At 47.9% G+C, this 25,909-nt stretch overlaps 1 protein-coding gene across 1 annotated transcript in view; it reads left to right on the top strand.

Moving 5' to 3' along the window:
• The window catches only part of igfbp3 (insulin-like growth factor binding protein 3), a 96,898-nt gene that overhangs the window by 23,992 nt on the left and 46,997 nt on the right, over positions 1-25,909 (top strand). Inside the window, exons 2-3 of the mRNA XM_055943986.1 lie at positions 17,466-17,746; positions 20,120-20,239. Coding sequence (XP_055799961.1) covers positions 17,466-17,746; positions 20,120-20,239 — 401 coding nt within the window. The remainder of the gene's footprint in view (positions 1-17,465; positions 17,747-20,119; positions 20,240-25,909) is intronic.

The raw sequence follows: 25,909 nt of genomic DNA, 5'->3' as shown, positions 1-25,909 counted from the left end.
TTCCCATTGTCAGCCCATGGTTGATGACATGATCAACTAAGGTTGCTCTGATTCCAGCCTCTCCCATTGTCAGCCCATGGTTGATGACATGATCAACTAAGGTTGCTCTGATTCCAGCCTCTGGCATTGTCAGCCCATGGTTGATGACATGATCAACTAAGGTTGGGCTGCACTCTCTGTCCAGCCTCTCCCATTGTCAGCCCATGGTTGATGACATGATAAACTAAGGTTGCTCTGATTCCAGCCTCTCACATTGTCAGCCCATGGTTGATGACATGATCAACTAAGGTTGCTCTGATTCCAGCCTCTCCCATTGTCAGCCCATGGTTGATGACATGATCAACTAAGGTTGGGCTGCACTCTCTGTCCAGCCTCTCCCATTGTCAGCCCATGGTTGATGACATGATCAACTAAGGTTGGGCTGCACTCTCTGTCCAGCCTCTCACATTGTCAGCCCATGGTTGATGATAACGTGATCAACTAAGGTTGCTCTGATTCCAGCCTCTCACATTGTCAGCCCATGGTGGATGATAACATGATCAACTAAGGTTACTCTGATTCCAGCCTCTCACATTGTCAGCCCATGGTTGATGACTTGATCAACTAAGGTTGCTCTGATTCCAGCCTCTCACATTGTCAGCCCATGGTTGATGACATGATCAACTAAGGTTGGGCTGCACTCTCTGTCCAGCCTCTCCCATTGTCAGCCCATGGTTGATGACATGATCAACTAAGGTTGCTCTGATTCCAGCCTCTCCCATTGTCAGCCCATGGTTGATGACATGATCAACTAAGGTTGGGCTGCACTCTCTGTCCAGCCTCTCACATTGTCAGCCCATGGTTGATGACATGATCAACTAAGGTTGCTATGATTCCAGCCTCTCACATTGTCAGCCCATGGTTGATGACATGATCAACTAAGGTTGCTCTGATTCCAGCCTCTGGCATTGTCAGCCCATGGTTGATGACATGATCAACTAAGGTTGCTCTGATTCCAGCCTCTCCCATTGTCAGCCCATGGTTGATGACATGATCAACTAAGGTTGCTCTGATTCCAGCCTCTCCCATTGTCAGCCCATGGTTGATGACATGATCAACTAAGGTTGCTCTGATTCCAGCCTCTCACATTGTCAGCCCATGGTTGATGACATGATCAACTAAGGTTGCTCTGATTCCAGCCTCTGGCATTGTCAGCCCATGGTTGATGACATGATCAACTAAGGTTGGGCTGCACTCTCTGTCCAGCCTCTCCCATTGTCAGCCCATGGTTGATGACATGATCAACTAAGGTTGCTCTGATTCCAGCCTCTCCCATTGTCAGCCCATGGTTGATGACATGATCAACTAAGGTTGCTCTGATTCCAGCCTCTGGCATTGTCAGCCCATGGTTGATGACATGATCAACTAAGGTTGCTCTGATTCCAGCCTCTGGCATTGTCAGCCCATGGTTGATGACATGATCATCTAAGGTTGGGCTGCACTCTCTGTCCAGCCTCTCGCAATGTCAGCCCATGGTTGATGACATGTTCAACTAAGGTTGCTCTGATTCCAGCCTCTGGCATTGTCAGCCCATGGTTGATGACATGATCAACTAAGGTTGCTCTGATTCCAGCCTCTCACATTGTCAGCCCATGGTTGCTGACATGATCAACTAAGGTTGCTATGATTCCAGCCTCTGGCATTGTCAGCCCATGGTTGATGACATGATCAACTAAGGTTGGGCTGCACTCTCTGTCCAGACTCTCACATTGTCAGCCCATGGTTGATGATAACATGATCAACTAAGGTTACTCTGATTCCATCCTCTCACATTGTCAGCCCATGGTTGATGACATGATCAACTAAGGTTGGGCTGCACTCTCTGTCCAGCCTCTCCCATTGTCAGCCCATGGTTGATGACATGATCAACTAAGGTTGCTCTGATTCCAGCCTCTCCCATTGTCAGCCCATGGTTGATGACATGATCAACTAAGGTTGGGCTGCACTCTCTGTCCAGCCTCTCACATTGTCAGCCCATGGTTGATGACATGATCAACTAAGGTTGCTATGATTCCAGCCTCTCACATTGTCAGCCCATGGTTGATGACATGATCAACTAAGGTTGCTCTGATTCCAGCCATCTGGCATTGTCAGCCCATGGTTGATGACATGATCAACTAAGGTTGCTCTGATTCCAGCCTCTCCCATTGTCAGCCCATGGTTGATGACATGATCAACTAAGGTTGCTCTGATTCCAGCCTCTCCCATTGTCAGCCCAATGTTGATGACATGATCAACTAAGGTTGCTCTGATTCCAGCCTCTCACATTGTCAGCCCATGGTTGATGACATGATCAACTAAGGTTGCTCTGATTCCAGCCTCTGGCATTGTCAGCCCATGGTTGATGACATGATCAACTAAGGTTGGGCTGCACTCTCTGTCCAGCCTCTCCCATTGTCAGCCCATGGTTGATGACATGATCAACTAAGGTTGCTCTGATTCCAGCCTCTCCCATTGTCAGCCCATGGTTGATGACATGATCAACTAAGGTTGCTCTGATTCCAGCCTCTGGCATTGTCAGCCCATGGTTGATGACATGATCAACTAAGGTTGCTCTGATTCCAGCCTCTGGCATTGTCAGCCCATGGTTGATGACATGATCATCTAAGGTTGGGCTGCACTCTCTGTCCAGCCTCTCGCAATGTCAGCCCATGGTTGATGACATGTTCAACTAAGGTTGCTCTGATTCCAGCCTCTGGCATTGTCAGCCCATGGTTGATGACATGATCAACTAAGGTTGCTCTGATTCCAGCCTCTCACATTGTCAGCCCATGGTTGCTGACATGATCAACTAAGGTTGCTATGATTCCAGCCTCTGGCATTGTCAGCCCATGGTTGATGACATGATCAACTAAGGTTGGGCTGCACTCTCTGTCCAGACTCTCACATTGTCAGCCCATGGTTGATGATAACATGATCAACTAAGGTTACTCTGATTCCAGCCTCTCACATTGTCAGCCCATGGTTGATGACATGATCAACTAAGGTTGCTCTGATTCCAGCCTCTCCCATTGTCAGCCCATGGTTGATGACATGATCAACTAAGGTTGGGCTGCACTCTCTGTCCAGCCTCTCCCATTGTCAGCCCATGGTTGATGACATGATCAACTAAGGTTGCTCTGATTCCAGCCTCTCCCATTGTCAGCCCATGGTTGATGACATGATCAACTAAGGTTGCTCTGATTCCAGCCTCTGGCCTTGTCAGCCCATGGTTGATGACATGATCATCTAAGGTTGGGCTGCACTCTCTGTCCAGCCTCTCGCAATGTCAGCCCATGGTTGATGACATGTTCAACTAAGGTTGCTCTGATTCCAGCCTCTGGCATTGTCAGCCCATGGTTGATGACATGATCAACTAATGTTGCTCTGATTCCAGCCTCTCACATTGTCAGCCCATGGTTGATGACATGATCAACTAAGGTTGGGCTGCACTCTCTGTCCAGCCTCTCCCATTGTCAGCCCATGGTTGATGACATGATCAACTAAGGTTGGGCTGCACTCTCTGTCCAGCCTCTCCCATTGTCAGCCCATGGTTGATGACATGATCAACTAAGGTTACTCTGATTCCAGCCTCTCACATTGTCAGCCCATGGTTGATGACATGATCAACTAAGGTTGCTCTGATTCCAGCCTCTCCCATTGTCAGCCCATGGTTGATGACATGATCAACTAAGGTTGGGCTGCACTCTCTGTCCAGCCTCTCCCATTGTCAGCCCATGGTTGATGACATGATCAACTAAGGTTGCTCTGATTCCAGCCTCTCCCATTGTCAGCCCATGGTTGATGACATGATCAACTAAGGTTGGGCTGCACTCTCTGTCCAGCCTCTCACATTGTCAGCCCATGGTTGATGACATGATCAACTAAGGTTGCTATGATTCTAGCCTCTCACATTGTCAGCCCATGGTTGATGACATGATCAACTAAGGTTGCTCTGATTCCAGCCATCTGGCATTGTCAGCCCATGGTTGATGACATGATCAACTAAGGTTGCTCTGATTCCAGCCTCTCCCATTGTCATACCATGGTTGATGACATGATCAACTAAGGTTGCTCTGATTCCAGCCTCTCCCATTGTCAGCCCATGGTTGATGACATGATCAACTAAGGTTGCTCTGATTCCAGCCTCTCACATTGTCAGCCCATGGTTGATGACATGATCAACTAAGGTTGCTCTGATTCCAGCCTCTGGCATTGTCAGCCCATGGTTGATGACATGATCAACTAAGGTTGGGCTGCACTCTCTGTCCAGCCTCTCCCATTGTCAGCCCATGGTTGATGACATGATCAACTAAGGTTGCTCTGATTCCAGCCTCTCCCATTGTCAGCCCATGGTTGATGACATGATCAACTAAGGTTGCTCTGATTCCAGCCTCTGGCATTGTCAGCCCATGGTTGATGACATGATCAACTAAGGTTGCTCTGATTCCAGCCTCTGGCATTGTCAGCCCATGGTTGATGACATGATCATCTAAGGTTGGGCTGCACTCTCTGTCCAGCCTCTCGCAATGTCAGCCCTTGGTTGATGACATGTTCAACTAAGGTTGCTCTGATTCCAGCCTCTGGCATTGTCAGCCCATGGTTGATGACATGATCAACTAAGGTTGCTCTGATTCCAGCCTCTCACATTGTCAGCCCATGGTTGCTGACATGATCAACTAAGGTTGCTATGATTCCAGCCTCTGGCATTGTCAGCCCATGGTTGATGACATGATCAACTAAGGTTGGGCTGCACTCTCTGTCCAGACTCTCACATTGTCAGCCCATGGTTGATGATAACATGATCAACTAAGGTTACTCTGATTCCAGCCTCTCACATTGTCAGCCCATGGTTGATGACATGATCAACTAAGGTTGCTCTGATTCCAGCCTCTCCCATTGTCAGCCCATGGTTGATGACATGATCAACTAAGGTTGGGCTGCACTCTCTGTCCAGCCTCTCCCATTGTCAGCCCATGGTTGATGACATGATCAACTAAGGTTGCTCTGATTCCAGCCTCTCCCATTGTCAGCCCATGGTTGATGACATGATCAACTAAGGTTGCTCTGATTCCAGCCTCTGGCATTGTCAGCCCATGGTTGATGACATGATCATCTAAGGTTGGGCTGCACTCTCTGTCCAGCCTCTCGCATTGTCAGCCCATGGTTGATGACATGTTCAACTAAGGTTGCTCTGATTCCAGCCTCTGGCATTGTCAGCCCATGGTTGATGACATGATCAACTAATGTTGCTCTGATTCCAGCCTCTCCCATTGTCAGCCCATGGTTGATGACATGATCAACTAAGGTTGCTCTGATTCCAGCCTCTCACATTGTCAGCCCATGGTTGATGACATGATCAACTAAGGTTGGGCTGCACTCTCTGTCCAGCCTCTCCCATTGTCAGCCCATGGTTGATGACATGATCAACTAAGGTTGGGCTGCACTCTCTGTCCAGCCTCTCCCATTGTCAGCCCATGGTTGATGACATGATCAACTAAGGTTACTCTGATTCCAGCCTCTCACATTGTCAGCCCATGGTGGATGACATGATCAACTAAGGTTGCTCTGATTCCAGCCTCTCCCATTGTCAGCCCATGGTTGATGACATGATCAACTAAGGTTGGGCTGCACTCTCTGTCCAGCCTCTCGCATTGTCAGCCCATGGTTGATGACATGATCAACTAAGGTTGCTCTGATTCCAGCCTCTCCCATTGTCAGCCCATGGTTGATGACATGATCAACTAAGGTTGCTCTGATTCCAGCCTCTCCCATTGTCAGCCCATGGTTGATGACATGATCAACTAAGGTTGCTCTGATTCCAGCCTCTGGCATTGTCAGCCCATGGTTGATGACATGATCATCTAAGGTTGGGCTGCACTCTCTGTCCAGCCTCTCGCAATGTCAGCCCATGGTTGATGACATGTTCAACTAAGGTTGCTCTGATTCCAGCCTCTCACATTGTCAGCCCATGGTTGCTGACATGATCAACTAAGGTTGCTATCATTCCAGCCTCTGGCATTGTCAGCCCATGGTTGATGACATGATCAACTAAGGTTGCTCTGATTCCAGCCTCTCCCATTGTCAGCCCATGGTTGATGACATGATCAACTAAGGTTGCTCTGATTCCAGCCTCTCCCATTGCCAGCCCATGGTTGATGACATGATCAACTAAGGTTGGGCTGCACTCTCTGTCCAGACTCTCACATTGTCAGCCCATGGTTGATGATAACATGATCAACTAAGGTTACTCTGATTCCAGCCTCTCACATTGTCAGCCCATGGTTGATGACATGATCAACTAAGGTTGCTCTGATTCCAGCCTCTCCCATTGTCAGCCCATGGTTGATGACATGATCAACTAAGGTTGGGCTGCACTCTCTGTCCAGCCTCTCCCATTGTCAGCCCATGGTTGATGACATGATCAACTAAGGTTGCTCTGATTCCAGCCTCTCACATTGTCAGCCCATGGTTGATGACATGATCAACTAAGGTTGCTCTGATTCCAGCCTCTCCCATTGTCAGCCCATGGTTGATGACATGATCAACTAAGGTTGCTCTGATTCCAGCCTCTGGCATTGTCAGCCCATGGTTGATGACATGATCATCTAAGGTTGGGCTGCACTCTCTGTCCAGCCTCTCGCAATGTCAGCCCATGGTTGATGACATGTTCAACTAAGGTTGCTCTGATTCCAGCCTCTGGCATTGTCAGCCCATGGTTGATGACATGATCAACTAAGGTTGCTCTGATTCCAGCCTCTCCCATTGTCAGCCCATGGTTGATGACATGATCAACTAAGGTTGCTCTGATTCCAGCCTCTCACATTGTCAGCCCATGGTTGATGACATGATCCACTAAGGTTGCTCTGATTCCAGTCTCTCACATTGTCAGCCCATGGTTGATGATAACATGATCAACTAAGGTTACTCTGATTCCAGCCTCTTACATTGTCAGCCCATGGTTGATGACATGATCAACTAAGGTTGGGCTGCACTCTCTGTCCAGCCTCTCCCATTGTCAGCCCATGGTTGATGACATGATCAACTAAGGTTGGGCTGCACTCTCTGTCCAGCCTCTCACATTGTCAGCCCATGGTTGATGATAACGTGATCAACTAAGGTTGCTCTGATTCCAGCCTCTCACATTGTCAGCCCATGGTGGATGATAACATGATCAACTAAGGTTACTCTGATTCCAGCCTCTCACATTGTCAGCCCATGGTTGATGACTTGATCAACTAAGGTTGCTCTGATTCCAGCCTCTCACATTGTCAGCCCATGGTTGATGACATGATCAACTAAGGTTGGGCTGCACTCTCTGTCCAGCCCCTCCCATTGTCAGCCCATGGTTGATGACATGATCAACTAAGGTTGCTCTGATTCCAGCCTCTCCCATTGTCAGCCCATGGTTGATGACATGATCAACTAAGGTTGCAATGATTCCAGCCTCTCACATTGTCAGCCCATGGTTGATGACATGATCAACTAAGGTTGCTCTGATTCCAGCCTCTGGCATTGTCAGCCCATGGTTGATGACATGATCAACTAAGGTTGCTCTGATTCCAGCCTCTCCCATTGTCAGCCCATGGTTGATGACATGATCAACTAAGGTTGCTCTGATTCCAGCCTCTCCCATTGTCAGCCCATGGTTGATGACATGATCAACTAAGGTTGCTCTGATTCCAGCCTCTCACATTGTCAGCCCATGGTTGATGACATGATCAACTAAGGTTGCTCTGATTCCAGCCTCTGGCATTGTCAGCCCATGGTTGATGACATGATCAACTAAGGTTGGGCTGCACTCTCTGTCCAGCCTCTCCCATTGTCAGCCCATGGTTGATGACATGATCAACTAAGGTTGCTCTGATTCCAGCCTCTCACATTGTCAGCCCATGGTTGATGACATGATCAACTAAGGTTGCTCTGATTCCAGCCTCTGGCATTGTCAGCCCATGGTTGATGACATGATCAACTAAGGTTGCTCTGATTCCAGCCTCTGGCATTGTCATTCCATGGTTGATGACATGATCATCTAAGGTTGGGCTGCACTCTCTGTCCAGCCTCTCGCAATGTCAGCCCATGGTTGATGACATGTTCAACTAAGGTTGCTCTGATTCCAGCCTCTGGCATTGTCAGCCCATGGTTGATGACATGATCAACTAAGGTTGCTCTGATTCCAGCCTCTCACATTGTCAGCCCATGGTTGCTGACATGATCAACTAAGGTTGCTATGATTCCAGCCTCTGGCATTGTCAGCCCATGGTTGATGACATGATCAACTAAGGTTGGGCTGCACTCTCTGACCAGACTCTCACATTGTCAGCCCATGGTTGATGATAACATGATCAACTAAGGTTACTCTGATTCCAGCCTCTCACATTGTCAGCCCATGGTTGATGACATGATCAACTAAGGTTGCTCTGATTCCAGCCTCTCCCATTGTCAGCCCATGGTTGATGACATGATCAACTAAGGTTGGGCTGCACTCTCTGTCCAGCCTCTCCCATTGTCAGCCCATGGTTGATGACATGATCAACTAAGGTTGCTCTGATTCCAGCCTCTCCCATTGTCAGCCCATGGTTGATGACAAGATCAACTAAGGTTGCTCTGATTCCAGCCTCTGGCATTGTCAGCCCATGGTTGATGACATGATCATCTAAGGTTGGGCTGCACTCTCTGTCCAGCCTCTCGCAATGTCAGCCCATGGTTGATGACATGTTCAACTAAGGTTGCTCTGATTCCAGCCTCTGGCATTGTCAGCCCATGGTTGATGACATGATCAACTAATGTTGCTCTGATTCCAGCCTCTCCCATTGTCAGCCCATGGTTGATGACATGATCAACTAAGGTTGCTCTGATTCCAGCCTCTCACATTGTCAGCCCATGGTTGATGACATGATCAACTAAGGTTGGGCTGCACTCTCTGTCCAGCCTCTCCCATTGTCAGCCCATGGTTGATGACATGATCAACTAAGGTTGGGCTGCACTCTCTGTCCAGCCTCTCCCATTGTCAGCCCATGGTTGATGACATGATCAACTAAGGTTACTCTGATTCCAGCCTCTCACATTGTCAGCCCATGGTTGATGACATGATCAACTAAGGTTGCTCTGATTCCAGCCTCTCCCATTGTCAGCCCATGGTTGATGACATGATCAACTAAGGTTGGGCTGCACTCTCTGTCCAGCCTCTCGCATTGTCAGCCCATGGTTGATGACATGATCAACTAAGGTTGCTCTGATTCCAGCCTCTCCCATTGTCAGCCCATGGTTGATGACATGATCAACTAAGGTTGCTCTGATTCCAGCCTCTCCCATTGTCAGCCCATGGTTGATGACATGATCAACTAAGGTTGCTCTGATTCCAGCCTCTGGCATTGTCAGCCCATGGTTGATGACATGATCATCTAAGGTTGGGCTGCACTCTCTGTCCAGCCTCTCGCAATGTCAGCCCATGGTTGATGACATGTTCAACTAAGGTTGCTCTGATTCCAGCCTCTCACATTGTCAGCCCATGGTTGCTGACATGATCAACTAAGGTTGCTATGATTCCAGCCTCTGGCATTGTCAGCCCATGGTTGATGACATGATCAACTAAGGTTGCTCTGATTCCAGCCTCTCCCATTGTCAGCCCATGGTTGATGACATGATCAACTAAGGTTGCTCTGATTCCAGCCTCTCCCATTGCCAGCCCATGGTTGATGACATGATCAACTAAGGTTGGGCTGCACTCTCTGTCCAGACTCTCACATTGTCAGCCCATGGTTGATGATAACATGATCAACTAAGGTTACTCTGATTCCAGCCTCTCACATTGTCAGCCCATGGTTGATGACATGATCAACTAAGGTTGCTCTGATTCCAGCCTCTCCCATTGTCAGCCCATGGTTGATGACATGATCAACTAAGGTTGCTCTGATTCCAGCCTCTCCCATTGTCAGCCCATGGTTGATGACATGATCAACTAAGGTTGCTCTGATTCCAGCCTCTCACATTGTCAGCCCATGGTTGATGACATGATCATCTAAGGTTGGGCTGCACTCTCTGTCCAGCCTCTCGCAATGTCAGCCCATGGTTGATGACATGTTCAACTAAGGTTGCTCTGATTCCAGCCTCTGGCATTGTCAGCCCATGGTTGATGACATGATCAACTAAGGTTGCTCTGATTCCAGCCTCTCCCATTGTCAGCCCATGGTTGATGACATGATCAACTAAGGTTGCTCTGATTCCAGCCTCTCACATTGTCAGCCCATGGTTGATGACATGATCAACTAAGGTTGGGCTGCACTCTCTGTCCAGCCTCTCCCATTGTCAGCCCATGGTTGATGACATGATCAACTAAGGTTGGGCTGCACTCTATGTCCAGCCTCTCCCATTGTCAGCCCATGGTTAATGACATGATCAACTAAGGTTGCTCTGATTCCAGCCTCTCACATTGTCAGCCCATGGTTGATGACATGATCAACTAAGGTTGCTCTGATTCCAGCCTCTCCCATTGTCAGCCCATGGTTGATGACATGATCAACTAAGGTTGCTCTGATTCCAGCCTCTCCCATTGTCAGCCCGTGGTTGATGACATGATCAACTAAGGTTGGGCTGCACTCTCTGTCCAGCCTCTCGCATTGTCAGCCCATGGTTGATGACATGATCAACTAAGGTTGCTCTGATTCCAGCCTCTCCCATTGTCAGCCCATGGTTGATGATAACATGATCAACTAAGGTTACTCTGATTCCAGCCTCTCCCATTGTCAGCCCATGGTTGATGACATGATCAACTAAGGTTGCTCTGATTCCAGCCTCTCACATTGTCAGCTCATGGTTGATGACATGATCAACTATGGTTGGGCTGCACTCTCTGTCCAGCCTCTCGCATTGTCAGCCCATGGTTGATGATAACGTGATCAATTAAGGTTGCTCTGATTCCAGCCTCTCACATTGTCAGCCCATGGTTGATGATAACATGATCAACTAAGGTTACTCTGATTCCAGCCTCTCCCATTGTCAGACCATGGTTGATGACATGATCAACTAAGGTTGCTCTGATTCCAGCCTCTCACATTGTCAGCTCATGGTTGATGACATGATCAACTAAGGTTGGGCTGCACTCTCTGTCCAGCCTCTCGCATTGTCAGCCCATGGTTGATGACATGATCAACTAATGTTGCTCTGATTCCAGCCTCTCACATTGTCAGCCCATGGTTGATGACATGATCAACTAAGGTTGCTCTGATTCCAGCCTCTCCCATTGTCAGCCCATGGTTGCTGACATGATCAACTAAGGTTGCTATGATTCCAGCCTCTGGCATTGTCAGCCCATGGTTGATGACATGATCAACTAAGGTTGCTCTGATTCCAGCCTCTCCCATTGTCAGCCCATGGTTGATGACATGATCAACTAAGGTTGCTCTGATTCCAGCCTCTCCCATTGTCAGCCCATGGTTGATGACATGATCAACTAAGGTTGGGCTGCACTCTCTGTCCAGACTCTCACATTGTCAGCCCATGGTTGATGATAACATGATCAACTAAGGTTACTCTGATTCCAGCCTCTCACATTGTCAGCTCATGGTTGATGACATGATCAACTAAGGTTGCTCTGATTCCAGCCTCTCCCATTGTCAGCCCATGGTTGATGACATGATCAACTAAGGTTGGGCTGCACTCTCTGTCCAGCCTCTCCCATTGTCAGCCCATGGTTGATGACATGATCAACTAAGGTTGCTCTGATTCCAGCCTCTCACATTGTCAGCCCATGGTTGATGACATGATCAACTAAGGTTGCTCTGATTCCAGCCTCTCCCATTGTCAGCCCATGGTTGATGACATGATCAACTAAGGTTGGGCTGCACTCTCTGTCCAGCCTCTCACATTGTCAGCCCATGGTTGATTATAACGTGATCAACTAAGGTTGCTCTGATTCCAGCCTCTCACATTGTCAGCCCATGGTTGATGATAACATGATCAACTAAGGTTACTCTGATTCCAGCCTCTCCCATTGTCAGCCCATGGTTGATGACATGATCAACTAAGGTTGCTCTGATTCCAGCCTCTCACATTGTCAGCTCATGGTTGATGACATGATCAACTAAGGTTGCTCTGATTCCAGCCTCTGTCATTGTCAGCTCATGGTTGATGACATGATCAACTAAGGTTGGGCTGCACTCTCTGTCCAGCCTCTCGCAATGTCAGCCCATGGTTGATGACATGATCAACTAATGTTGCTCTGATTCCAGCCTCTCACATTGTCAGCCCATGGTTGATGACATGATCAACTAAGGTTGCTCTGATTCCAGCCTCTCCCATTGTCAGCCCATGGTTGATGACATGATCAACTAAGGTTAGGCTGCACTCTCTGTCCAGCCTCTGGCATTGTCAGCCCATGGTTGATGACATGATCAACTAAGGTTGCTCTGATTCCAGCCTCTGGCATTGTCAGCCCATGGTTGATGACATGATCAACTAAGGTTGCTCTGATTCCAGCCTCTCACATTGTCAGCCCATGGTTGATGACATGATCAACTAAGGTTGCTCTGATTCCAGCCTCTGGCATTGTCAGCCCATGGTTGATGACATGATCAACTAAGGTTGCTCTGATTCCAGCCTCTCACATTGTCAGCCCATGGTTGATGACATGATCAACTAAGGTTGCTCTGATTCCAGCCTCTGGCATTGTCAGCCCATGGTTGATGACATGATCAACTAAGGTTGGGCTGCACTCTCTGTCCAGCCTCTCCCATTGTCAGCCCATGGTTGATGACATGATCAACTAAGGTTACTCTGATTCCAGCCTCTCACATTGTCAGCCCATGGTTGATGACATGATCAACTAAGGTTGGGCTGCACTCTCTGTCCAGCCTCTCCCATTGTCAGCCCATGGTTGATGACATGATCAACTAAGGTTGCTCTGATTCCAGCCTCTCCCATTGTCAGCCCATGGTTGATGACATGATCAACTAAGGTTGCTCTGATTCCAGCCTCTCACATTGTCAGCCCATGGTTGATGATAACATGATCAACTAAGGTTACTCTGATTCCAGCCTCTCCCATTGTCAGCCCATGGTTGATGACATGATCAACTAAGGTTGCTCTGATTCCAGCCTCTGGCATTGTCAGCCCATGGTTGATGAAATGATCAACTAAGGTTGGGATGCACTCTCTGTCCAGCCTCTCACATTGTCAGCCCATGGTTGATGACATGATCAACTAAGGTTGGGCTGCACTCTCTGTCCAGCCTCTCCCATTGTCAGCCCATGGTTGATGACATGATCAACTAAGGTTGCTCTGATTCCAGCCTCTCCCATTGTCAGCCCATGGTTGATGACATGATCAACTAAGGTTGCTCTGATTCCAGCCTCTCACATTGTCAGCTCATGGTTGATGACATGATCAACTAAGGTTGGGCTGCACTCTCTGTCCAGCCTCTCCCATTGTCAGCCCATGGTTGATGACATGATCAACTAAGGTTGCTCTGATTCCAGCCTCTCCCATTGTCAGCCCATGGTTGATGACATGATCAACTAAGGTTACTCTGATTCCAGCCTCTCACATTGTCAGCCCATGGTGGATGACATGATCAACTAATGTTGCTCTGATTTCATTTGAAAGTTGTTGTCTTCTTTGGCCATGAACTCCTCTACCAGCTCTCCCCCTACCTCTCACTCTTCCTCCCCCTATCTCTCACTCTTCCTCCCCCTACCTCTCACTCTTCCTCCCCCTACCTCTCACTCTTCCTCCCCCTATCTCTCACTCTTCCTCCCCCTACCTCTCACTCTTCCTCCCCCTCTCATTCTCCCCCTCCCCCTCCCCCTACCTCTCACTCTTCCTCCCCCTCTCATTCTCACCCTCCCCCTACCTCTCACTCTTCCTCCCCCTCTCATTCTCCCCCTCCCCCTACCTCTCACTCTTCCTCCCCCCCTCATTCTCACCCTCCCCCTACCTCTCACTCTTCCTCCCCCTCTCATTCTCCCCCTCCCCCTACCTCTCACTCTTCCTCCCCCTCTCATTCTCACCCTCCCCCTACCTCTCACTCTTCCTCTTCCTCCCCCTCTCATTCTCACCCTCCCCCTACCTCTTACTCGTCCTCCCCCTCTCATTCTCCCCCTCCCCCTACCTCTCACTCTTCCTCCCCCTCTCATTCTCCCCCTCCCCCTACCTCTCACTCTTCCTCCCCCTCTCATTCTCCCCCTCCCCTACCTCTCACTCTTCCTCCCCCTCTCATTCTCACCCTCCCTCTTCCTCTTCCTCTCTCTGCAACGGCTTCCATTGTTGTTGTAAAACAAAAGGTCACCTGTGGTCTTTTCATAGTGCTTACTTCCTGATTGAAGTGGTAACAATTAACCATTGAGGTGTTTGGCCAGGTGGCACATGTATTGGCCAATTAGCTCATGTAGTGTCATTTTGAATGGCAGTGTTTTGAAATGGCAAACATGTGACTTTATGTCAGATTGTTGTGTCTTATGTAGAGAACCGTGTGCAGTGCATTTAAAAAGTGCCATTTTGAATTGCAAATTGTGTGTAAAGCAGAAAATGTGTTTAGACTTTTGGAGACTTGAGAAGAGGTTTTGCTCTCTGTGTGTCAGTTTAAATAATTGTGCTGTGCATGTCTTTTTAGTGTGTTAGCAATTGGAAAAAACTGTAATGAGGAAAAAAATACAATTTAATCCATTTTAGAATAAGGCTCTAAAGTAACAAAATCTAGAAAAACTCAAGGGGTCTGAATACTTTCCGAATGCAGTGTAGACTGGGCTCTCTCTCCCCTTGGATCCTTTCTACTTATTTCTGGGTTTTAGGAGTTGGTCGAAGTGATTTGTCTGGTTTCAAGGTGAAGGGTGACGATGGAGAAGCTGTATCTATTCTGCAGCCATTTTGTTGTTGTTTTTTACGTTCTTGTTTACGCCAATGATGACATTATTGATGTTTATGTGGTTGTGTGCATAATGTACCCCTCCCTGCCCACCACTCCGCAAGACAATATCTGGTTCTACTTAATCCTTACAACGTGTGTGTGTGTGTGTAACTGCGTGTGTGTGTTCATATAAGTGTATGTCTGTGTTTTTTTTGTGTGTGTGTGTGTGTGTGTGTGTGTGTGTGTGTGTGTGTGTGTGTGTGTGTGTGTGTGTGTGTGTGTGTGTCTTTGCCAAGACCAGTTGAATGTGTTCAGCCCACTGCTGGCCTCACGATTCCAGGTTCAAACCCAGTGTTGACATTCTTTCCCTGAGTGCCTTCAGATGGTTATCTGCACAGGGCCTGTGTGCTAATGGCAGCCTATTTCTTATGGGCCCTGGTCAAAAGTAGTATAGGGAATAGGGTGCCATTCGGGATGCAAACATACTGTCCAGCATAGCACACGGCCTCATGTGGCTTGGGTCAATAATAGTGCAGTAGGCAATAGTAGTTCTGGCTGACCCTGATCATATGGTGGATAGTGCGTCCCTTTCCTATATTAGGGAGCGATGTTTAAATCCCCCTCCACCTCTTCTCCCCTCGCCTATCTCCCCTTCTGACCCGGTCAGGTGGTCTGGGCTCTGCTCTGTCTTTAACGATTTGTCAGGAATCTTTGCCAGCTACGTGGTCTATAAATATCAGGAGCGAGCGATTGACTTCCTCTCGCTCTCTCTTTCTCTGCTCCCCCCTCGTCTGTCTGTCTGTCTGTCTGTCTGTCTGTCTGTCTGTCTGTCTGTTTCTCTCTCTCTCTTTCTCTCTCTCTCGCTCTCTCTCTCTGCTCCCCCCCCTCTCTCTCTTTCTGCTCCCCCCTCTCCCTGTCTGTCTGTCTCTCTCTCGCTCTGTCTCACTCTCTCTCTGTCTCACTCTCTCTCTGTCTCACTCTCTCTCTCTCTCTCTCTCTCTCTCTCTCTTTCTCTGCTCCCCCTCTCTCTATCTGTCTGTCTGTCTGTCTGTCTGTCTGTCTGTCTGTCTGTCTCTCTCTCCCTCTCTCTCTCTCTCTCTCTCTCTCTGTCAATCTCTCTGCTCCCCCCTCTCTCTCTCAGCTTCCCCCTCTGTCTGTCTGTCTGTCTGTCTGTCTGTCTGTCTGTCTGTCTGTCTGTCTGTCTGTCTCTCTCTCTCTGTCTGTCTCTCTCTCTGCTCCCCCTCTCTCTCTCTGTTTCTCTCTCTGCTCCCCCATTCTCTCTGTTTCAATTAAATTAAATTCAAGGGGCTTTATTGGCATGGGAAATATATGTTTACATTGCCAAAGAATGTGAAATGGATAAACAAAAGTGAAATAAACAATAAAAAGTGAACAGTAAACATGACACTCACACAAGTTCCAAAATAATAGAGACATTTCAAATGTCATATTATGTCTATATACAGTGTTGTAACGATGTGCAGATAGTTAAAGTACAAAACGGAAAATACATATGGGTTGTATTTACAATTGTGTTAGTTCTTCACTGGTCACCCTTTTCTTGTGGCAACAGGTCACAAATCTTGATGCTGTGATTGCACATTGTGGTATTTCACCCAATAGATATGGGAGTTTATCAAATTTGGATTTTTGTTTTCGATTTCTTTGTGGGTCTGTGCAATCTGAGGGAAATATGTGTCTCTAATATGGTCATATATTTGGCAGGAGGTTAGGAAGTGCAGCTCAGTTTCCACCTCATTTTGTGGGCAGTGAGCATATAGCCTGTCTTCTCTTGAGATCCTGGTCTGCCTACGGCAGCCTCTCTAAATAGCAAGGCTATGCTCACTGAGTCTGTACATAGTCAAAACTTTCTTTAAGTTTGCGTCAGTCACAGTGGTCAGGTATTCTGCCACTGTGTACTCTCTGTTTAGGGCCAAATAGCATTCTAGTTTGCTCATTTTTTTTGTTAATTCTTTCCAATGTGTGAAGTAATTATCTTTTTGTTTTCTCATGATTTGGTTGGGTCTAATTGTGTTGCTGTCTCTGTGGAGTCTGTTTTGTTTGTGAACAAAGCCCCAGGACCAGCTTGCTTAGGGGGCTCTTCTCCAGGTTCATCTCGCTGTAGGTGATGGCTTTCTTATGGAAGGTTTGGGAATCGCTTCCTTTTAGGTGGTTGTAGAATTTAACAGCTCTTCTCTCTCTCTCTCTCTCTCTCTCTCTCTCTCTCTCTCTCTCTCTCTCTCTCTCTCTCTCTCTCTCTCTCTCTCTCTCTCTCTCTCTCTGCCTCTCTCTGTCTCAATCTCTCTCTCTGTCTCAGTCTCGGGACCTAGAACAGCTTGCGAGGCACTGGTCTCAGTCTCATTCTCAGGTCGTTATAGTATTTAGACTATTTCAGATTCTCGAACTCTGGAACTCTGACAGTATCCAAACACACCATAATCTTGGTAAAGATGTTCCTGAAGCTAACTTAATGGTGTTCCATCTCCTTGCCAATGCATAGACCATCCTCTATGACAATCTAACAACACACACTCATCCTCAAGCTTTTTGGACTTCATTTGAAAACGTTTCTAAACCATGACATCAATTCCTGTTGTTTTGACAGAGAACACAAGCGGGGAGCAGGCCGGGGCGGGGGATGAAGGGCGTGCCAACGGCACCGTGACGACGACCACAACGGTGGCGGTGGGCGCGGTAGGTGTGGAAGGCGGAGGTGGTGGACATCGGGGGGCGATAGAGGCCAAACCGCCGCTGCACACCAAGCTAGACGTGATCAAGAAGGAGCAGAATAAGAAGAGCCAGAGCTACAAGGTGGAGTCAGTGTCTGGGGGAGTAAACTTCGACATGCACAACTTCTCCCTGGATAACAAGAGGGAGACCGAGTATGTAAGTAATGACTATTTCTAGCACCATGGATAGACACTTAACTAATACCTACCACCACCTATCTCTCACATACTGTACAAATGACCTTACCAAACACAGATACACGTGCACACACACGCACACACAGTGTTATTACAGGGTTATTACAGGGTTATTAAAGGGTTGGTACAGTGTTATTACAGGGTTAGTACAGGGTTATTAAAGGGTTGGTACAGTGTTATTACAGGGTTAGTACAGGGTTATTAAAGGGTTGGTACAGTGTTATTACAGGGTTAGTACAGGGTTATTAAAGGGTTGGTACAGTGTTATTACAGGGTTAGTACAGGGTTATTAAAGGGTTGGTACAGTGTTATTACAGGGTTAGTACAGGGTTATTAAAGGGTTGGTACAGTGTTATTACAGTGTTATTACAGGGTTATTAAAGGGTTGGTACAGTGTTATTACAGGGTTAGTACAGGGTTATTAAAGGGTTGGTACAGCGTTATTACAGGGTTAGTACAGGGTTAGTACAGTGTTAGTACAGGGTTATTAAAGGGTTGGTACAGTGTCATTACAGCTTTATTAGTGTTATTACTGTGTTATTACAGCGTTAGTACAGGGTTATTACAGGGTTAGTACAGTGTTAGTACAGGGTTAGTACAGTGTTATTACAGTTTTATTAGTGTTACTACATGGTTAGTACATGGTTAGTACAGTGTTATTACAGGGTTATTACAGGGTTAGTACAGTGTTAGTACAGTGTTATTACATGGTTAGTACAGGGTTAGTACAGTGTTATTACAGTGTTAGTGCAGTGGTTAGTACAGTGTTAGCACAGGGTTATTACAGGGTTAGTACAGTGTTAGTACAGTGTTATTACATGGTTAGTACAGGGTTAGTACAGTGTTATTACAGTGTTAGTGCAGTGGTTAGTACAGTGTTAGCACAGGGTTAGTACAGGGTTAGTACAGTGGTTAGTACAGTGTTATTACAGTGTTAGTGCAGTGGTTAGTACGGTGTCATTATAGTTTTATTAGTGTTATTACATGGTTATTACAGGGTTAGTACAGTATTATTACATGGTTAGTACAGGGTTAGTACAGGGTTAGTACAGTATTATTACATGGTTAGTACAGGGTTAGTACAGGGTTAGTACAGTATTATTACATGGTTAGTACAGGGTTAGTACAGGGTTAGTACAGTGTTATTACAGGGTTAGTACAGGGTTAGTACAGTGTTATTACAGGGTTAGTACAGGGTTAGTACAGGGTTAGTACAGTGTTATTACAGGGTTAGTACAGGGCTAGTACAGGGCTAGTACAGTGGTTAGGACAGTGTTATTACAGGGTTAGTACAGTGCCATTACAGTTTTATTAGTGTTATTACAGGGTTAGTACAGGGTTAGTACAGTGTTAGTACAGTGTTATTACATGGTTGTACATGGTTAGTACAGTGGTTAGTACAGTGGTTAGTACAATGTTATTACAGGGTTATTACAGTGGTTAGTACAGTGTCATTACAATTTTATTGGTGTTATTACTGTGTTACTACAGGGTTAGTGCAGAGTTAGTACAGTGTTATTACAATGTTAGTACAGGGTTAGTACAGTGTTATTACAGGGTTAGTAAAGTGTTAATACAGGGTTAGTACAGTGTTATTACAGGGTTAGTACAGTGTTATTACAGGGTTATTACAGTGTTATTACAGGGTTAGTACAGTGTTATTACAGTGTTAGTACAGGGTTATTACAGGGTTAGTACAGTGGTTAGTACAGGGTTAGTACAGTGTTATTATAGGGTTATTACAGGGTTAGTACAGTGGTTAGTACAGGGTTAGTACAGTGTTATTACAGGGTTATTACAGGGTTAGTACAGTGGTATTACAGGGTTAGTACAGTGGTTAGTACAGGGTTAGTACAGTGTTATTACAGGGTTATTACAGGGTTAGTACAGTGTTATTACAGGGTTATTACAGGGTTAGTACAGGGTTAGTACAGTGTTATTACAGGGTTAGTACAGGGTTAGTACAGTGTTATTACAGGGTTAATACATGGTTAGTACAGGGTTAGTACAGTGTTATTACAGGGTTATTACAGGGTTAGTACAGGGTTAGTACAGGGTTAGTACAGTGTTATTACAGGGTTATTACAGGGTTAATACAGGGTTAGTACAGTGTTATTACAGGGTTAGTACAGTGGTTAGTACAGGGTTATTACAGTGTTATTACAGGGTTATTACAGGGTTAATACAGGGTTAGTACAGGGTTATTACAGGGTTAGTACAGGGTTAGTACAGGGTTAGTACAGGGTTAGTACAGTGGTTAGTACAGGGTTAGTACAGGGTTAGTACAGTGGTTAATAATGTTTTATTGAGGTGTTGTATGCTGTGTGTGCAGGGCCCATGCAGGAGAGAGATGGAAAGCATCCTGAACAGTCTTAAAATCTCCAATGTGCTCAACCCCAGAGGCTTCCGCATCCCCAACTGTGACAAAAAGGGCTTCTACAAGAAAAAACAAGTGAGAACACGCGCACACCTAACAAACCCCATTTCTAGTTCCTAGTGAGTCAGCAGGGTGCATTTATCTGTAACGTTAGCTGTAATACCAGGTTATTATTGATGTTTATAATGTTGTTGATGTTGCTGTTGTCAAGGCAACGTCAAAGAAGGCCGTGGGGGGCCTGGGCAAGGTTTCTTTCCGAAGCCTATTTAGTGAGTGAGTGAGGGGGTGAGTGTGTGTTGGTGGGTGGGGGGGGGGGGGGTTGTATTACTGTCCTCGTGGGTACCGTAAATCCCCAAAAGTCCCCACAAGGATAGTAAAACAAGTCAAATTCTCCATTGTGGGGACATTTCCCAGGTCCCCACGAGGACAAATGCTATTTTAGTCTTGGGTATTAGATTAAGGGTTAGGGTTGCAATTAGGGTTAGAGGTAGAATTAGAGTTAGGTGTTAAGTGTACGGTTAGGAGTTAGCGTTAGGGGTTAAGGTTTGGGTTATGGTTACATTTTGGTTTAGAGTTAGGGTAAAGGTTAGGTGTAGGATTAGGGGTTAGGGAAAATTAGATTTGGCATGGAAATCAATTATAGGTCCCCACAAGGATAGTAAAATATATTCTGTGTGTGTGCGAGCACGCATGCGTGCGTGTGTGTGCACGTGTGGTGTGTGTGTGTGTGTGTGTGTGGTGGGGGGGGGGTGGGGGGGGGGAGCAGGATGGTCTCTGAGTCATGGTGGTGTTAATTTAACATTTTTATTTCTCAGAATTGTATCTGTGAATATACACTACATGACCAAAAGTATGTGGACACCTCCTTGTCGAACATCCCTTTCCAAAATCATTGTCATTAATATGAAGTTGGTCCCCCCTGCTATAACAGCCTCCACTCGTCTGGGAAGGCTTTCCACTAGATGTTGGAACATTGCTGTGGGGACTTGTTTCCATTCAGCCACAAAAGCATTAGTGAGGTTGGGCACTGATGTTGGGAGATTAGGCCTGGCTCACAGTCTGCATTACAATTCAGTTAAAAAGGTATTCTATGGGGTGGAGGTCAAGGCTTTGTGCAGGCCAGTCAAGTACTTCCACACCAATCTCAACAAACCATTTCTGTATGGACCTCGCTTTGTGCACGGGGGCATTGTCATGCTGAAACAGAAAACAACCTTCCCCAATCTGTTGCCACAAAGTTGGAAGCACAGAATCGTTTAGAATGTCATTGTACGCTGTAGCGTTAAGATTTTCCTTCACTGGCACTAAGGGGCCTGAACCATGAAAAACATATCCAGAACATTATTCCTCCACCATCAAACTTTACAGTTGGCACTATACACTGGGGCAGTTAGTGTTCTCCTGGCATCCGCCAAACACAGATTTGTCCGTCGAAACAGATTTGTCCGTCGAACTGCCAGGTGGTGAAGCATGATTCATCACTCCAGAGAAAGTTCCACTGCTCCAGAATCTAATAGTGGCAAGCTTTACACCCCTCCAGTCAACTCTTGGCACCGCACATGGTGATCCTAGGCTTGTGTGCGGCTGCTCGGCCATGGAAACCCATTTCATGAAGCTCCCAACGAACAGTTCTTGTGCCGACGTTGCTTCCAGAGGCAGTTTGGAACCCGGTAGTGAGTGTTGTTTGGAGAGAGTGTAGTTATGTTGGTGCTGTAGCCTACTAGTACTATAGGGCATGGTTTCTATTTGGTAACCTTTGGCCTACTAAGATGTTCTCTTAGAAACATGTGTCCCTCAGATGACTGGATGCAAATTTATATAAACCTGTATGTGCTGTGCCAGCTCCTGCCCCACACAGTGTAGGGAGATAGAGTTAGAGGGGTGCAGGGGAGATAGAGTTAGAGGGGTGCAGAGAGAGATAGAGTTAGAGGGGTGCAGGGGAGATAGAGTTAGAGGGGTGCAGGGGAGACAGAGTTAGAGGGGTGCAGGGGGAGATAGAGTTAGAGGGGTGCAGGGGAGATAGAGTTAGAGGGGTGCAGGGGAGATAGAGTTAGAGGGGTGCAGGGTAGATAGAGTTAGAGGGGTGCAGGGGAGATAGAGTTAGAGGGGTGCAGGGGAGACAGAGTTAGAGGGGTGCAGGGGGAGATAGAGTTAGAGGGGTGCATGGGAGATAGAGTTAGAGGGGTGCAGGGGAGATAGAGTTAGAGGGGTGCAGGGGAGATAGAGTTAGAGGGGTGCAGGGGAGATAGAGTTAGAGGGGTGCAGAGAGAGATAGAGTTAGAGGGGTGCAGGGGGAGATAGAGTTAGAGGGGTGCAGAGAGAGATAGAGTTAGAGGGGTCCAGGGGGAGATAGAGTTAGAGGGGTGCAGGGGGAGATAGAGTTAGAGGGGTGCAGGGGGAGATAGAGTTAGAGGGGTGCAGGGTAGATAGAGTTAGAGGGGTGCAGGGGAGACAGAGTTAGAGGGGTGCAGGGGGAGATAGAGTTAGAGGGGTGCATGGGAGATAGAGTTAGAGGGGTGCAGGGGAGATAGAGTTAGAGGGGTGCAGGGGAGATAGAGTTAGAGGGGTGCAGGGGAGATAGAGTTAGAGGGGTGCAGAGAGAGATAGAGTTAGAGGGGTGCAGGGGGAGATAGAGTTAGAGGGGTGCAGAGAGAGATAGAGTTAGAGGGGTGCAGGGGGAGATAGAGTTAGAGGGGTGCAGGGGGAGATAGAGTTAGAGGGGTGCAGGGGGAGATAGAGTTAGAGGGGTGCAGGGAGAGATAGAGTTAGAGGGGTGCAGGGGAGATAGAGTTAGAGGGGTGCAGGGGGAGATAGAGTTAGAGGGGTGCAGGGGAGATAGAGTTAGAGGGGTGCAGAGAGAGATAGAGTTAGAGGGGTGCAGAGAGAGATAGAGTTAGAGGGGTGCAGGGGAGATAGAGTTAGAGGGGTGCAGGGGGAGATAGAGTTAGAGGGGTGCAGGGGAGATAGAGTTAGAGGGGTGCAGGGGAGATAGAGTTAGAGGGGTGCAGGGGAGATAGAGTTAGAGGGGTGCAGGGGGAGATAGAGTTAGAGGGGTGCAGGGGAGGTAGAGTTAGAGGGGTGCAGGGGAGATAGAGTTAGAGGGGTGCAGGGAGAGATAGAGTTAGAGGGGTGCAGGGGGAGATAGAGTTAGAGGGGTGCAGGGGAGATAGAGTTAAAGGGGTACAGAGAGAGATTGAGTTAGAGGGGTGCAGGGGGAGATAGAGTTAGAGGGGTGCAGGGAGAGATAGAGTTAGAGGGGTGCAGGGGAGATTGAGTTAGAGGGGTGCAGGGGGAGATAGAGTTAGAGGGGTGCAGGGAGAGATAGAGTTAGAGGGGTGCAGGGGAGATAGAGTTAGAGGGGTGCAGGGTAGATAGAGTTAGAGGGGTGCAGAGAGAGATAGAGTTAGAGGGGTGCAGGGGAGATAGAGTTAGAGGGGTGCAGGGTAGAAAGAGTTAGAGGGGTGCAGAGAGAGATAGAGTTAGAGGGGTGCAGTGGGAGATAGAGTTAGAGGGGTGCAGGGAGAGATAGAGTTAGAGGGGTGCAGGGGAGATAGAGTTAGAGGGGTGCAGGGTAGATAGAGTTAGAGGGGTGCAGTGGGAGATAGAGTTAGAGGGGTGCAGGGAGAGATAGAGTTAGAGGGGTGCAGGGGAGATAGAGTTAGAGGGGTGCAGGGGAGATAGAGTTAGACGGGTGCAGGGGAGATAGAGTTAGAGGGGTGCAGGGGAGATAGAGTTAGAGGGGTGCAGGGTAGATAGAGTTAGAGGGGTGCAGGGGGAGATAGAGTTAGAGGGGTGCAGGGGAGATAGAGTTAGAGGGGTGCAGGGGAGATAGAGTTAGAGGGGTGCAGGGGAGACAGAGTTAGAGGGGTGCAGGGGGAGATAGAGTTAGAGGGGTGCATGGGAGATAGAGTTAGAGGGGTGCAGGGGAGATAGAGTTAGAGGGGTGCAGGGGAGATAGAGTTAGAGGGGTGCAGGGGAGATAGAGTTAGAGGGGTGCAGAGAGAGATAGAGTTAGAGGGGTGCAGGGGGAGATAGAGTTAGAGGGGTGCAGGGGAGATAGAGTTAGAGGGGTGCAGGGGAGATAGAGTTAGACGGGTGCAGGGGAGATAGAGTTAGAGGGGTGCAGGGGAGATAGAGTTAGAGGGGTGCAGGGGAGATAGAGTTAGAGGGGTGCAGGGGGAGATAGAGTTAGAGGGGTGCAGGGGAGATAGAGTTAGAGGGGTGCAGGGGAGATAGAGTTAGAGGGGTGCAGGGGAGATAGAGTTAGAGGGGTGCAGGGGAGATAGAGTTAGAGGGGTGCAGGGGAGTTAGAGTTAGAGGGGTGCAGGTGGCAGGGAGATAGAGGTAGGGGTGCAGGCAGGCTGCCAGGGGTGTTGAGGTAAACCCTTTGAGGTTGAATTTTGCGGTCACAGAAGATTTATGACCGGGAATCACAGTGAATAGGAGACCGTGTGAACCATCTAGGGTGACAATACTAAGCAGAACGGAGGGTATGGAGAGGAAGAGAGGGGTTTGACAGAGGGGGAAGAGCGGAATTAAACGAGCACAGTCATGAAAGCAAGCTGTTCAAGTCAAGGGTCCCCTAGACTAAAATATTAACCCTGTCTGGAGAGGCTTCGTGTGTGTGTGTGTGTGTGTGTGTGTGTGTGTGTGTGTGTGTGTGTGTGTGTGTGTGTGTGTGTGTGTGTGTGTGTGTGTGTGTGTGTGTGTGTGTGTGTGTGTGTGTGTGTGTGTGTGTGTGTGTGTGTGTGTGTGTGTGTAATGTGAGTGGCCCAGAAGTTCGACGAATCCTGAGCTGAGGGAGCCATACCTGAGAGGGCTAAATTTAGTTGCAGTTATATGAATTGGCTCAGTGTACCAATGAAAGCCAAGCATGCCTTACCCTGTCCCACTCACTGACTCACCCCCCTCTCTTTCTCTCTTTCGCTCTACAAGTCATCTCCCCTACTCTCTCTACACCTCCCTCTCGCTACACCTTCCTCTCTCTACACCTCCCTCTCCCTACACCTCCCTCTCTCTACACCTCCCTCTCTCTACACCTCCCTCTCTCTACACCTCCCTCTCTCTACACCTCCCTCTCTCTACACCTCCCCCTCTCCACACACCTTCCTCTCTCTACACCTCCCTCTCTCTACACCTCCCTTTCTCTACACCCCCCTTTCTCTACACCTCCCTTTCTCTACACCTCCCTCTCTCTACACCTCCTTTTCTCTACACCTCCTTTTCTCTACACCCCCCTTTCTCTACACCTCCCTTTCTCTACACCTCCCTTTCTCTACACCTCCCTCTCTCTACACCCCCCTTTCTCTACACCTCCCTTTCTCTACACCCCCCTTTCTTTACACCTCCCTCTCTCTACACCCCCCTTTCTCTACACCTCCCTTTCTCTACACCTCCTTTTCTCTACACCCCCCTTTCTCTACACCTCCCTTTCTCTACACCTCCCTCTCTCTACACCTCCTTTTCTCTACACCTCCCTTTCTCTACACCCCCCTTTCTCTACATCTCCCTCTCTCTACACCCCCCTTTCTCTACACCTCCCTTTCTCTACAACTCCCTCTCTCTACACCTCCCTTTCTCTATACCTCCCTCTCTCTATACCTCCATCTCTCTACACCTCCCTTTCTCTACACCTCCCTCTCTCTACACCCCCCTTTCTCTACACCTCCCTTTCTCTACACCCCCCTTTCTTTACACCTCCCTCTCTCTACACCCCCCCTTTCTCTACACCTCCCTTTCTCTACA

The sequence above is a fragment of the Salvelinus fontinalis genome, chromosome 14 (assembly GCF_029448725.1).
Source record: "Salvelinus fontinalis isolate EN_2023a chromosome 14, ASM2944872v1, whole genome shotgun sequence".
In the NCBI taxonomy this organism is placed as follows: Eukaryota; Metazoa; Chordata; class Actinopteri; order Salmoniformes; family Salmonidae; genus Salvelinus; species Salvelinus fontinalis.
Note: the sequence above shows the minus strand (reverse complement) of the source record. Positions and strands in the feature narration are given on the sequence as shown.